The sequence below is a fragment of the Lactuca sativa genome, chromosome 4, assembly GCF_002870075.4.
Source record: "Lactuca sativa cultivar Salinas chromosome 4, Lsat_Salinas_v11, whole genome shotgun sequence".
Classification (NCBI taxonomy): domain Eukaryota; kingdom Viridiplantae; phylum Streptophyta; class Magnoliopsida; order Asterales; family Asteraceae; genus Lactuca; species Lactuca sativa.
In genome coordinates, this window is record NC_056626.2 from 324,585,191 (window position 1) to 324,599,127 (window position 13,937).

General features: G+C 35.7%; 2 protein-coding genes across 3 annotated transcripts; one reads left to right on the plus strand and one right to left on the minus strand.

The window, feature by feature from the left end:
* Window positions 1-5,362: 5,362 nt before the first annotated feature.
* On the plus strand, window positions 5,363-8,835 carry LOC111917966 (late embryogenesis abundant protein D-29). 2 transcript variants are annotated; one of them, XR_002859068.3, is made up of 4 exons: window positions 5,364-5,836; window positions 6,834-6,943; window positions 7,032-8,068; window positions 8,701-8,835. XR_002859068.3 is itself a non-coding variant. In XM_023913606.3 (3 exons), the coding sequence occupies exons 1-3, from the start codon at window positions 5,625-5,627 to the stop codon at window positions 7,991-7,993; spliced, it is 1,284 nt and encodes a 427-aa protein (XP_023769374.1). In that variant the 5' UTR covers window positions 5,363-5,624; the 3' UTR covers window positions 7,994-8,254. The 2 variants fall into 2 exon arrangements, 1 of the variants encoding a protein (XP_023769374.1); XM_023913606.3 differs by lacking the exon at window positions 8,701-8,835 and having other exon boundaries at window positions 5,363-5,836; window positions 7,032-8,254.
* Window positions 8,836-10,015: 1,180 nt separating this feature from the next.
* On the minus strand, window positions 10,016-12,123 carry LOC111917967 (zinc-finger homeodomain protein 6). Its single transcript, XM_023913608.3, has one exon. The coding sequence runs from the start codon at window positions 11,164-11,166 to the stop codon at window positions 10,243-10,245; it is 924 nt and encodes a 307-aa protein (XP_023769376.1). The 5' UTR covers window positions 11,167-12,123; the 3' UTR covers window positions 10,016-10,242.
* Between the last annotated feature and the right edge of the window lie 1,814 nt (window positions 12,124-13,937).

The following is a 13,937-nucleotide window of genomic DNA, read 5'->3' on the forward strand; positions in this document are numbered from 1 at the left end:
CATAAGAGCTCTTTGCTGAACTCCGATCTGATGCTCATGACCAGGTTGTCCAGGTGTGAATAGGCGAATGCTCTACCAACCATTTCCTGATGTGTGTGGTATGGGATGTTGTACCCGTGGCCATACCCATATTGGTACCTATGATTGTACATGGTTAGCTACGATATACACGGTGCCTGCATGGAGTATGTGTGCATCAGCTGGTTTGGTTGTGAACTTGACTCCTCTGGCCTCATGGTGTGTGAGCCCATCTCCTACACTGGTGTGCCTTGGCTGTTGTGACTTTGCGACTGCGTTGTTTGGGGGTACCAATCCTGGTAGTGGTATGAGTATTGGTTGAACGATGGTTGATGTGCAAATAACGGGATGTGAGACATGCTGGCCATCGGGGAAGATTGATGGCCTATGCAGGGCAGTTGTGTGATGGGAAGAATGGTAGCGGGGACCAAGTGATGGTTCCCACTAGTCGCAATGGTATTAGAGGTCGATTTGCGTTTGGTTGTGATTGGTTGTTCGACACTCTTTGAGGCGCTGTGGTGGGTGTCGTGGCCGGTTGTTTTGTTGCGATGGGTGGTGGTCGCCATAAATTGTCGATGAACGTCATTGCAGACCCGACTACTGGTGTATGTGTGGGCGGTTGCCCTTCCAGTGTCGATGGACCGCTCCCGTCGAAGGGTTGCATTGGTTAGACTGGGCTGTTGTCACCACCGTCTGGCCGTGTAGGTCCTTTTTCCTTTATTTTGGCACATAACATCTTTTAGATGGGTTGTGTAATAGTGATTGCATGCCCGGATGGCGCCAAATGTTGTGACAAGTCTCCCGCTTAACTACGTTTCCTTGAAGGTTAAAAAAGAGGTAAGCGTGTGGATCATAGAAAAAAATGAGACCGTCAGACATCGTCTAGGAGGTGGTCCTGGAACGAGGCTCCGACGGTCAAGTTAGTGAGTTCCTTTGAGGTAGAGTCTGTAATGAATAGAAATAGATTGGGATTCAATAGTCGATCCCTTCTCTTAGGGGATAAGAGACCTTTTTATACATGTGGTCGGGGGGACAGATTCCCGAAAGAATCTTCTACTTTTTCAGGCATGGCTGGTCGACGCGGCCTTTGATTGGTAGATCGTGCCCCGCGGGTGGCTGTTTGCTATTGGTGCAGAACGGCCAGTTAGCATATCAAGGAGCATTACACTTGCGGATCTGGGGCAACGAGTACTCCTTTGTCTTATCTGGAACAAGAGTTTCTCTCCTAAAAGGATGCCAATCCCGATGCCAAATTACCGGCGGAACACTAGGGCTTATGGACTATGGCCCGCTCCTGGCTCTTGTCGAGTAATAGGCTTTTGTTGGGCCGTTACTGAGTTAATGGTTTTGTTATCCTTTGACGTTTTTTCTAGTGAAATACGTCAACAAAAACATATTATAATATAACTCACCAGATCTGTGGTATGATGTAGTAGATGTCTCACATTTTGCAGGTTCACGTAGCAATAATGCTACAAGAAAAGAATGGAGCACAATGACCTAAATTAGGAGTAGTTTATTTCTCTATACATTCCTTGTTGTTTATTTAATAGATAGTTTTATTGTAAACCAATGATTAAACCTGAGATTTAAAGCGTTTTAAATTTTATAGAATTCCACATTTTTAGTAGAAAACTCTGATATATCCATGTAGATGTGTGTGTAAATAAAATCCGAGTCATTACATGTTGTCTGTGGATGTGGATGATGCTGTTATGGACGACGTGGGGTGTGGGAAAAGGAATAAAATACGACGATGTAGGAGAAAAAACACATGATCGATCGATGGAATACATCAATAGTTATGTTGCTGCGTTATTTTGGTTCAAACGGGGTGGACTTATTTTGCTTCAAGTTATTAAGACCATACTCTAGATTTTATCCCAAACATTGAAGTCCAAGTCATCTTCAATGGTTTAAATAGTTTTGGATTGTTCAGTACAATTGGTTTAACTGGATATTCACAAAAACTCTCTGTTGTCCAAAAATATATAAGCATAAAACTGATGCTTATTAACCCATTCTATTCCGAATTATCGGTACAAGTGCCACACCCCCAAAACTGAACGACGAAAATATTCAGGGGCGGAGGACTTCATTTGTAGTATCACAACAATGCATAATAGAAACCAAAGTACAAAATTTATTACATAAGATTTTAAGTTTACAACTGTGTTTCAAAAGTATAATTTACAAACAAAATTTTAAAGAAACTTGGTCTTCCTCTAAACGTGTTGGTACCTGTTTACTCCTTTCCTGAAAATACAAGTAGTTTTGAAATGAGTGTCAACAATTAAGTTGGTGAGTTCATAAGTATGTTATATAAATAACTTGTTGTTTTTTCTATGAAATATGCATTTGTTCTTCCAGAAAATCCTATATTTTCTTTTGTATATACATTTGTTTTCAGAAGTAGTATAGTCTTAACCTCCCATAAGACTTTGAAAAATAAGTTAACTCAGAAATTATATAGTATTTTATACCTATACTTGTAATAAAACTTGTGAAATAGTATTATAGTTTTAATATATTAAAACTATATGAAGTTGTTACTTATTCTTACCAAACTTATTTATCAATTACAAACTTGTGAGTTGTTATAACCATACTTGATGACCTAAGCCTCGCCTGAAACCCAACGTTCTTCAGGCGTTGTAATACGGTATGACAATTGTCATCCCAAACCTGCCGGCTTGACTGTAGCTAACAGTCGAGATGTGGGATTGTCAATCCCATATAGATCTATATACAAATGTCATGCTCTCTCTCAAGGAGACTCTGGTTATAACTTCCAGGGCTTTTGTTTTATACTTGAATAAATACTTGAAGTGTGTCTCACAAATACCTTATTGATAATTATGTGTAAAATATTGAAAAGTATCCTTGTAATAGTCATATCATAACTATATCAAAAATTATATTTAATATAATTTATATATCTGATTTCATCAAAAACTCTGATTATGTAGTAAACATATGTAGTTCCATAAAGTATATTAACAAGTTTGTATGAATCATAAATTATACCTATTATAATTTATATGTTTATTGTATCAAATAGTTCCAAATTAGTGCAATAGTTTATTTACAATAATAATAAAACAAAAGAATGAGTTTTATCATTTATTTTACTTGTATTTCCCCCTAAAACATTATAAAAAATTTAGTGAAAACATAGGGGTATAAACTCACTTGATAAGTGTTTCGTTTCTTAAACAGAAGCTTGTTTGACGAGAAAACCGGCTTAAATCGGGCAGAGTTCCGACTAGAAAAGATGGATATTCTCGGGAATATCGGGCTTCGGGGCTTGCTCGGGGTCTGAGGTATGCTTCGGGGGCCTTGGGGGTTGTTGGTAAGTTGGTAGGAGTGAGAGAGGTGAAAGGAGGTAAGAAATGGTGCAAACTAGTCCAAAATCCGAGAGGGCTCGCATGGGTTATATAGGGGAGAAGGTTCGGATGCCGTCTTAGGAGGCGTCTCAAACGTCGCCTCGGACGCCAGACACGTTGGAAAGTGAGTGGGCCGAACTTCGATCGAATCAGAGGGTGACACGAGGCTGGTCTGCAAAGGAGGGAAGAACACGCGTCGGATAAGGCGTCTTACGAGACGTCTTAGACGCCGGCTAGGACGCCAAGCACGTCCGACGTTGACTGGACATCGCTTCGGTCCATTCAGAAGCTGCCACGTGTGCCACGCGTCGTACCCTGCGAAAATGTCCGGTTCTATCCACAAATCCCGGATTTTGTGCCAAAAACTTCCGAAAATCATTTCACATACGAGCTCCGTTTTTGACATTCTTTATATGCACGCGTAGGCGGAAAAATAATCTACAACTTTCTTTTAGACTTCGTTGGCAAATTTTGACTTTATTTTTTTATTATTATTTTTAACAGATCGGGACAGGAAAATCCGTTAAAAATTTATAACTTCTTTATCCGACGTCCGTTTTCGTCAGACTTTTTACCGTTGTACTAGTATTAACGAGACCTTCGATTCTCGTTTAAGTGGTTTCGGTTAAATCTCGCTCGATCTTTATTTTGAGTTTTTTAGCTGTCTACCGTTAATTCGAACTTTAGAAAGATCATAACTTCTTCGTACAAAGTTAGATTTAAATGTTCAATATATGAAAGTTCATTATTTTTACGAGTTCTACAACATTCATTAAGGTCACTAAGGCTAAAAAGTAGTTTATCAAAAACTTACTTTTTACGCGAAATAACGTTTGCCGGATTTGTCGCGGATCTTCGATTGGTCATAACTTCTTTATTATAACTCGGTTTTGGGAGTTCTTTATATTTTTGGAATCCTTGTTAAAATCTCTATGACTTGGTTCATCCCAATTGAGATTATTTAACACTTTAGTTTTGAGGGTCAATTATGTAAATATACACAATATGATAAATTTTTTCTTTATTATTTCAAAAAGAACTACAAATTGACCTATATTATTACATAGGCTTGAAATAATGATTTGTTACAACAAGTTTTTAAAAAACACTGGTTGAGAATAATCTCTCAACATGCTTTAACTAGATCATACTTCAAACTAGAAAGAAATATCATGGAAGATATTATGATATATGTCATGAATAGATTCCTTAAGATGGCAATACTTAAAACACACAACCCTTAATAGTTAATACTAAATTTAATAAACAAAGAAAAAGAGTGTTCAAAGGACATTATGTACGTATGTGAACACTTATTCTAATGCTTATTCTTCTTCATTATGTGCATTTCATTAAACCTTATGTATCATTATTTGGAAACGATCTCATCAATCCATTCAAAAAAACCGAAATGACTATATAATTGACTATATAATTAGGACATCTAAAAATTCACCTCACTTTTTCTTTGTCCATGAAATCGAAGACTAATTAGCATCATCATCACAATAGCATATCTACCATTTTGTTGATTTCTTTTGCTTTGTAAAAAAAAATGGAACTTAATTGTCTTGATTTGGAAACCATGGAGCTTGTTTTTTGAATTGCTTCACTACCAATAACAAAGAAACCAAATTAAATGAGACAATCCATCATTTAACCTAATTAAATGGTGTGCCATGTCACAAGCCACACCAACATCAAACATAAGACACCGATAAACCGGCAAACCGGAACAAACCTGTTAGTCAACATTGATTTTTTTTTTAAAAAGAAAAAGAAAAAACCATGCCTTCTATATTTGTAGAAAAAACAATTGAAAAACAGAAAAATAATAATAACCAACATAATGATTTTCTCACCATCTTGGCATCATTTGTGTATTGGATGGTATAATTAAGTACCGATTTCGTCAACATTTCCATATACTGGATTATTTTAACCAAAATTGTGTGAGAGAGAAAATGACTGTATGAGAGAGAAAGAGAGAAACGTGGCGGGAATACAGCGCAACCGGAAATATGAAGAACAGTGGAAGCCGCCACGTTGCCGAATGTGGTCGGTCAACCGTCCCTCACCGCTTTCAACGTAACATCTTCCATTCCCAAGAATTTCAAAATATCTCCCATAATACTATCAAATTTCTTTGTTCTCTAAAAGAATTTCAGTTCCTCCGGTTGCTGTTTTGTATCGAGAGAAAATCATCAGGGTGAAGTAACAATGGGAAAGGCGGTGGTTCTGATGGTGTTATGGCTGACGGCGAGTGCGACGGTATGCCGGAGTTCTAACACGGCGGAGAAGGGTGTCGAGAACGTGAAAGATAAGGCGAGTAAGGTGGCAGGGAATGTGAAGGTGAAGGTCGAAGGTGCTGTGGATGGGGCTAAGGATAAAAGTGGCACATGGGCAGATTGGGCCATGACAAAAGTCACCACGTAAGCAATATATCTTCGTTTTTTTCATTATATAATGAACATGTTAGATTAGGTTTTAATTACAGGAATTTACCTCTTTGTATTCTTTGAAAACCTTTTCTTAAAATCAGAGATTCATGATTACTCTTAAGATTTTGATTAAGAAATTAACATTATCGTAGTAAGCTAGTTGCTAACTTCGTGTTTCTTGTTCGTGGATGGAATTGCCTTATAATATGTTCATGAACTACTAAATTTTAATTTGGATTACAATTAGGAACTTGAATAAATGGAATTATGACAAAATCTCATGTGGGGTATCTATTGGGATTCAAAATTCATGGCTTTCTTTCGTAATTGTAATAAACGCTCAAATTACAGTTTAATTTGTGCATATAATGAAATTTGATTCTCCGTAATTGTAATGAAGGAATAGCATATATTAATGCATCAAGATTGTTAATAATTGCGTATATTTGTGTGATCTTTGATCAAAATCATGTTTAATTTGTTAAAATAAACCATGCGTCATTGATTTGAGATCTTACTTCATTACTATTAGATGATTAAGAACTTGTATGCATTCCTAGCTCTTTTTTTGACATTTTCTTTCATAGAACCTCGGTAATTAAGCAGAATAGAATCCGAAATCAGAATCATCGCTTCTGATACTTCAATCCTATTAATGATGCTAATTGAACTATAACAAAATTAAGATTTGTTTAGGAAAAATCAAATTAGGGTATTGCAAACATCTAACAAGGATCAATTACTTGGCATCCCAATTAAGATAGGTTGACGACTTTTATATAGAAGATGTTATTTTAAAATTGAATTAATTTTATCAAAATATATATGAAGTGATTTATACAAAAATTTGGGTAACAATTGAAACATGCAAGTAGAAGTAGGTTTTAGCAATGTTCTCCATTGGTTCATTATCATCACTTTGTCCATCTTGTAAGTTAGTTACTTGTGTCCAAATCTAATAACTAACTTTTATATATGAACATATTAGGGGTCTTCGTATGAATAAGGATGGTGTCAAAGAAGGTGCTCACAATGCAGTGGATAAAGCTAGTGATGCTGCATCAAGAAGCACAACCCAAATGAATAATGCTGCTTCTGGTATTATTCGTATTCACAAATATGCATACATACATTCATCCACATGCAAATATAATGTAATTAACTAATCCTATCTATTTGTTTACAGAAACTTCAAAGTACGTGTCTCAAAAGACTGAAAAAGTCGGAAACTTGGCATCTGAAAAAGCAAGTCAAGCCATGGGCTGTGGTGGTGATGCTCAAGAAAATGGAGAGGTGGTTGGATTAGAAGCATACGCATACATTTCTGGACTTGCAAATGAAGCTATGAAAAGAGTTCAATCAATGACTACTGGTGCTGAAGTGATAATAGAAGAGAAAGGGAATTATGCATATGATGAAGGTTCAGATATGGCCCAAAATGCTAAAGAAACAATGAAGGATAAAGCATCCGAAGCGTATGATAATGCGGATAAAAAAATACGAATGGCAACCGATAGAGTTGTGTCAGAGGGTAAAGACAAAGCAGAAGATGCGTACAATTCAGCCGCTGACGTGGCGTCTGATGTGGTGGATCGTGCGAAAGGGAAAGGTTCTGATGCTTATGACAAGAGTAAAGATAAGGCTGAGGAAGCTTATGGGGTTGCAAAAGATGCAAGTAAGGAGAAAGGTAAAGAAGCATATGATGTTGCAAAGGAGAAATCATCAGATGCTCATGATGTTGCAAAGGAGACATTGAAGGAGAAGGCTATGGAAGCTTATGGTGTTGCACAAGATAAAGGTTCAGATGCTTATGATGCAGCTAAAGAAAAAGCAACCGATGGTTATGATGTAGCCAAAGACAAAGCATCCGAGGGCTATGATGTAGCCAAAGAAAAAGCATCGGAGGGATATGATGTAGCTAAAGAAAAACTATCTCAATCCTATGATGCAGCAAAAGATAAGATTGATGAATCTGGGATTGCAAAGGATTCAACGAAGGAGAAGGGTAAGGAAACATATGATGTTGTGAAAGAAAAAGCTTCTGATGCTGCAGAGAATGCAAAGGAAAAGGCTAAGGAAACTTATGAGGTTGCTAAGGAGAAGACATCGGATGCTGCAGCGAATCTAGGAGAGAAAATGAGGAATTAATTAATCCTATATATGAGAATTCAACATGAAGTTCTTTTGATCATTACTATGATGGCTGTCTTCGATCTCCTTGAGGTTTCTTCTTTCTTGTTTTTATACTTTTGTTGGTAGAATATACATACATCATAGATTGTTGTAGCTCTTTGTTTTATAAATGTATAGTTATAATACGCGATGTTAACTTCTTGTTGGAAGTGTTAATAAGATGTATATATACATATATATAATTAATAGTACATTGCCAAAGGTGGCATTTCGATATTTTCGTTTTTCGCTTAAAGGAGTACTATAGTTGGTATATATTTATTTTTTTGCTTTTATATCATTTGTTTCCAAACTAACTAATATGAATTGAATATGTTGTCATGCAACTCTTTTGTTACGCTAGACATGTGAGACTACTGGTTGTACTGTGTTTGACTTGCTTTTGAAGAGCATAGTCAGACTGACTGGGGCGATGTCAATGAAATAAAAATGTGGAACAAAGTGGGATACGGACTTGCCCTTGAACTCTCATATGTGCATAACATGTAAATAAAATTTCAACCTCATCATTGAAAATAACCTAGTTATGTTAGTGGTAGTTGTCCTTCTCCCCTTTAAAAAATTAACTCAATAATGGTTTAGGGTTTCAACTTTTATTATTAAATTATATTTAGATGCTCAAAATGTTTTAATATTATTATTGTTATTATTACCATTATTAGGGCTGCAAATGGCATGCTTGGTACCTGATGGCTGATACAAGTCTTCTTGGAGCTACTTTCTCATATTATCTTCTCTAAAAGTTAAGTTTTATATATCTATATTTTGTTATATTCAATATTTAAATTGTGAAGCGTATTTTGTCTTTAACCCATAGGTACAAGCTCAGAATTATATTTGTCAGACTACCTAGAGAACCACATATATATATATAGCTCATAAATTATATAAATTATTGAGTTTCTGTAAACACGTATCTCCATATCTACAGCGTATCTGAGGTTTGATCGAATTCTAGAGTACATGCATTACTGTGTAGGGGACAACTCTTTAATATTATTAAAAATGGCCCCATTATTGAAGGATGCACAGTGAAAGCTCTTTGACGAAATGTAGTACAAGAGGAAACAAGTAATAGTACTGTTAATGTTGGGGAGAAATTAAGCTTCTATTATTGAAGAACTTAATGGGTTTAGATCCTTAATTCCTCTACTAAATTAATCATTTACAATAAATTGTTAGTATTTGTGTCTTATTAGTATCACTAGTTGTGAAACACATGTATTATATGGGTTAATTTAAAAAAAAAAGTTATATATAAAAGTCTAAATATTTGAAAACATAAATTTATAAGAAAAATAAGAAAAATAATAAATTATTAAAATTGAAATGTTTTTTTTTATATTTTAAATTTAAACAAATAATTTAAATAAGTAACAAAAAAAATTAATAAGCTTTAATTTGCGAATTTTGAAATGAGAAGGTAAGTCCGTTAGTAATTTGATATCTATTTATTACTATATTTATTGCAATTATTACATTAAAATATGATGTAAAATTTACTAAATTAAAAAAACCCATAAAATAATATGTGGAAAAAAAAATTCAAAATAACCAAAAAATAACATTTGGAAAATTGAATGAGAATGTACATTTGGCAAAAAAAATAAACACTTTCATTAGAGTAAGTAGATCACAAAGATATGTTTTAGGATTAGGATTAGTGTCATAAAAGAGTAACAAATTATTTATTTCTATACAAAACACTATTCATTCCAAAAAATAATGTAAGTAACGAATTATCTGATTTTCCCCCACAAATTATCATTAAAATCATTGAAAATAATGGTATTAATTTTGTGAACAATTTACTTTTTGATATGTGATAGCATTTTTTTTAATGAATAGTGTTCCGTGAAAAAAAATAGTCTGTTAGTTACTAGATTATTAGATTAACCCTATGTTCTATATTGCTGGTGCCTAATACTTACTTCATGACATATTGATCATCAAAAGATAGAAATATTCTATGGTATATTGATCAAAAGATGAAAATATATCATAAGAATTAAGTCAAACGAGACTACAATATTGATCTTAATTAAAATCTTGGGAGTCATAAATTAAAATATATGTATGTAGTGTTGCTATTGGCTATATATCGCCTAAAATCCTATGCTAATAATAGGTAAAGAAAAATAGGAAAAGTTTAGGTCAATTAATCTGTAGTAAATCAGATGATGAGAATAATTTTAATTATAATCTTACGGTTGTTTCTTCTTCATGGCTTGTTTGCTGTTATGCATCCATACTTTGAACACTTGTCTTTTCAATCCAACTTCATTGCAGAATTCTCGAATCTCTTGTTCATCTTGCTTCTGAATCTTCCACCCTATTCTTTCAGCAAAATCATGCATCTTTTCCTTTTGTTCATCACTGAATTTTGTTCGGAATCTTTTCTTTGATGGCTGCTCCATCATCATGTGTCGACCGGCGTGTGTCCGGTAGATGTCAAGGTCTTCACTTGATGATTCCGTCGGTGCAACACTGTTCCCACCGAACGCCACCATGATTGGCGGCGTCTGGCGGTGGTGGTGGTACCTCAGGTGTTGTTGCTGATGATGAGGTGGCTGCATTGTGGTAGATCGAGGTGGTGGGTTATGTATCGACATCGAAGGTACCCTTGTGGCGGATGGCTCGCCTTCCACCTCTCGTCGGTGGAAACTCCGGTGGCATTCACAGGCGGCGCATTTTAAACCTTCTGGTGTATTTTCTTCTCCACTAGCCATAAACTCCCCACACCCATCGACAACATGAGCACCCATGCTGGCAGCATGGTTCTTTAAGCATTCCCGATATCGAACCGCCACATCAGGCGGTGGCAGTGGCGGTGGTGGCGGCCGTGTTTCAGACACTGGTTCAGCTGGAGATGGAGCTGGATCTGGATCTGGGTTTGGGTCAAATTCTCTTCTTCTTTCTCTATACGCTTCCATTTGTTCTTCTTGCAATAATCCACCATAATCGTTTCTCTGATGTAGATGAAGACGACGTTGATCTGAGCTCTCATTTCTTGTAGCGTTTGAAGAATTCAAACCTCCATAACTGAAGATGGAAGGTGATATTACCCGATTAGCTTGAGATGGGTTATTGTGATTCATACCCAAACCCTCTCTCTCTCTAGCTTCCATGTTTCTCTCTGTAAACAAAATATCACTCTAAGATCTCTCTGAACTTAAAATCTAAAAGAAAAAAGATCAAATCAAGCAGAAACCAATTCAGAACCTCCCAATAACCCTATATCGCGTGAGGTGAGAAGTTAATGGAGAATAAAACTTAATAGTGCACTGAACTGTAGTAAAAAAAAAAAAAAAAAAAGAATCTTCAACCGCTAAAGTGATGACATTTTCCCATCAAACAGGACCCCACGAAATGCAGGTTTTTAATCAAGAAGGAGAGATTTCCAGACAGAAAAGGAGATCGATAATGAATGGAGGTTGAAGAAAGTGTCTCCTAAGAACCCATCATGAAGTCATGTGGTTATAAAGAAACCATTCAAGAACAAAAGAAGCAGATGATGGGTCGGGTTTGGAGCTGAAAAAGTAAGAAACTTGTGAGGTTAGTGTTTATCGGGTGGTCCAGTTTGCCTTGTGTTCTCCCATTGAAGAAGAAGAAGAAGAAGAAGAAGAAGTTTATAAGTTTGTATGTGGTCGAATGGTAGTAGTGATGATTAAGTGTTTTTGTTGCCTTGTCTTTTCCTACATTCTCATTATTCCATTGTTAGGAATGGGTTCGAAAAAGGCAACTTTCTCCCTCACCCGAAACAACTGAGTTCAGATATATGATGCTGTAGTGGTTTGTACATTGTGCATAGGGACTTGTATGTTTGAATGTGTTGAGTGGTTTTAGATTGAGAAGTAGTGACGCGATCTTCTAAATAGGGGAGGAGGGGTAAAGGGGAGGGGGTCTGGGTTGTTTTTTTTTAATTAGGTGGGGTGTGGAGTTAAAGGGAAAATGATGGTCCACAATTCTCAGTCTTTTGAGGACAGGGCTATGCCAGGGCCTTGAAGGTCCGTTCTTTTGTCATCTAATGCTTCACCGCGTACACGCCCTACTTTTATTATTTATAAGCACATGTTTGTGGGTGGCTGCTAAAACAAGCAAGATATAGCAATGAATTATAACATGGTCTTTGGATTTTGGAGTCATGTAGCCCTTATGGTTCCTATTTGCATAGGACAAAAACTGTTGAGGGATTTATAAGAGTACACCATTGATTGTATTTATTTTAAGTCTTCATATTGGGAAAATGACTTATTAATAACGTTTTGGTTTTTTCATATCTTGATATATATAGTTTTTTGTACATATTTTGGTAACAAAGTTGTTGGAAATGTTTACATATGACCATTATGATCAGATGTAGCAGGTTATATTCAGTCATAATAATCGTATGTCAACGCTTTTAACAAGGGCATTACCTAGATATATAAAAAAAACATACATGCATACAAAAAAAAGTTATCAAAATATGAAAAAAACGAAAATATAACTATCCTGGTAAGTCAATAACCTACTGTTTTAGAATTCAATTTCTGTGCTCGTGCTGATCCACTGAAACTTCGAAATATTGTAATTTCCTCTTACGAAGTCAGATTTGGGCGCATATGCACGTTCTCGGTTAATGACTACCTCTTCGTTAGTTGGGGGATGAATCCGCCCGAGTTGGATCTTTTGAGGAACATATAGAGAGAGAATTTGATTTGGAAGAGAAAGTCGCACAACCAAAGTTCCCCTTACTACTTAGCCCCTTTCGCTCCTCCATTTAACAAGCAATTTAGTGGTTCCGCTCCTCCATTTAACAAGCAATTTAATGGTTGTTCACTCCTGAATGAAGTACAATTTTCGTTTAGATCACTTAGTCTAAAAAGGTAATTTATCAAAATTTCACTTTATTCGATGCGTAGAGTCGCGCCAATTTAATCGCGAAACTTACAGAATCATTGTCACATATACTACAACTTTGTTTAAGGTTATTTATCACAAATAACCTTCTATCAAAAATTCATTTTTAACACTTATTATCTCTAAATTGACTAGTCTAAATCTACGAATGTTACATAAAAGTAGTGTTCTCATGTTCTCACTTTATTTGTTGTATTCATTTGAACCATCCCTTATGCATATATATATAAGATGAGTAATGATATTGATGTAGACAATGTTCTAAATAACGTGAGGCGGCAGTCCTAAGGTGCGAAGGGAATGTAAAAAAACAAATAGTTCAGCATTAAGGTCCTTAAATGGAATGTCAGAAAGATCGGTAAAGTCGAGAAGCAGATTTTTGGCTTGGTGGAAAGCATAGCGAGGAGTGGAAAGGTGGCCAAAATTACCAGATGCTTGAGAAATGATTGTAGTAAAGCCATTACTGTGGAGAACAAAGTCGGGATCGACAAAATTTGGTTGATCTGGAATATAACTATGACATTAATGAGATATATAGATCTGATCAGACTAGATCTTGTAGCTGCTGGGGGAAGGAAGGAAACCTAACTGAGTTATCCTAACTATTCCACATGTCTCATGCTCATTTATATTTTACTAGAGAACTTGGGTCTATGTCAATTGAAAGGGTATTACAAAGCCTCATTACGGGTCTATAATTTGTTAAAAGAACAACTTTGTAAGTTTCAGTATGAATAAAAATATCGATCGTGAATCAGTCAAAGGAAAGGTATTATCCACGCATATTGATATGTCTGTTCCATAAAAAAAGTTTTTTATTCTTAATTAATTGTTTCCGATTCATAGGATCTTACCTCGTTCGAAAAAAGTCAATAAAAAATCAAGATATGCACTAACTTATTTAATAATTTATTTATTCTGAGTCTGTGGCTGCAAGGTCAAAGTTAAGGCATGATCTTTTTCAATGCGTGGCCATTTTATATACATTAAAAGAGAT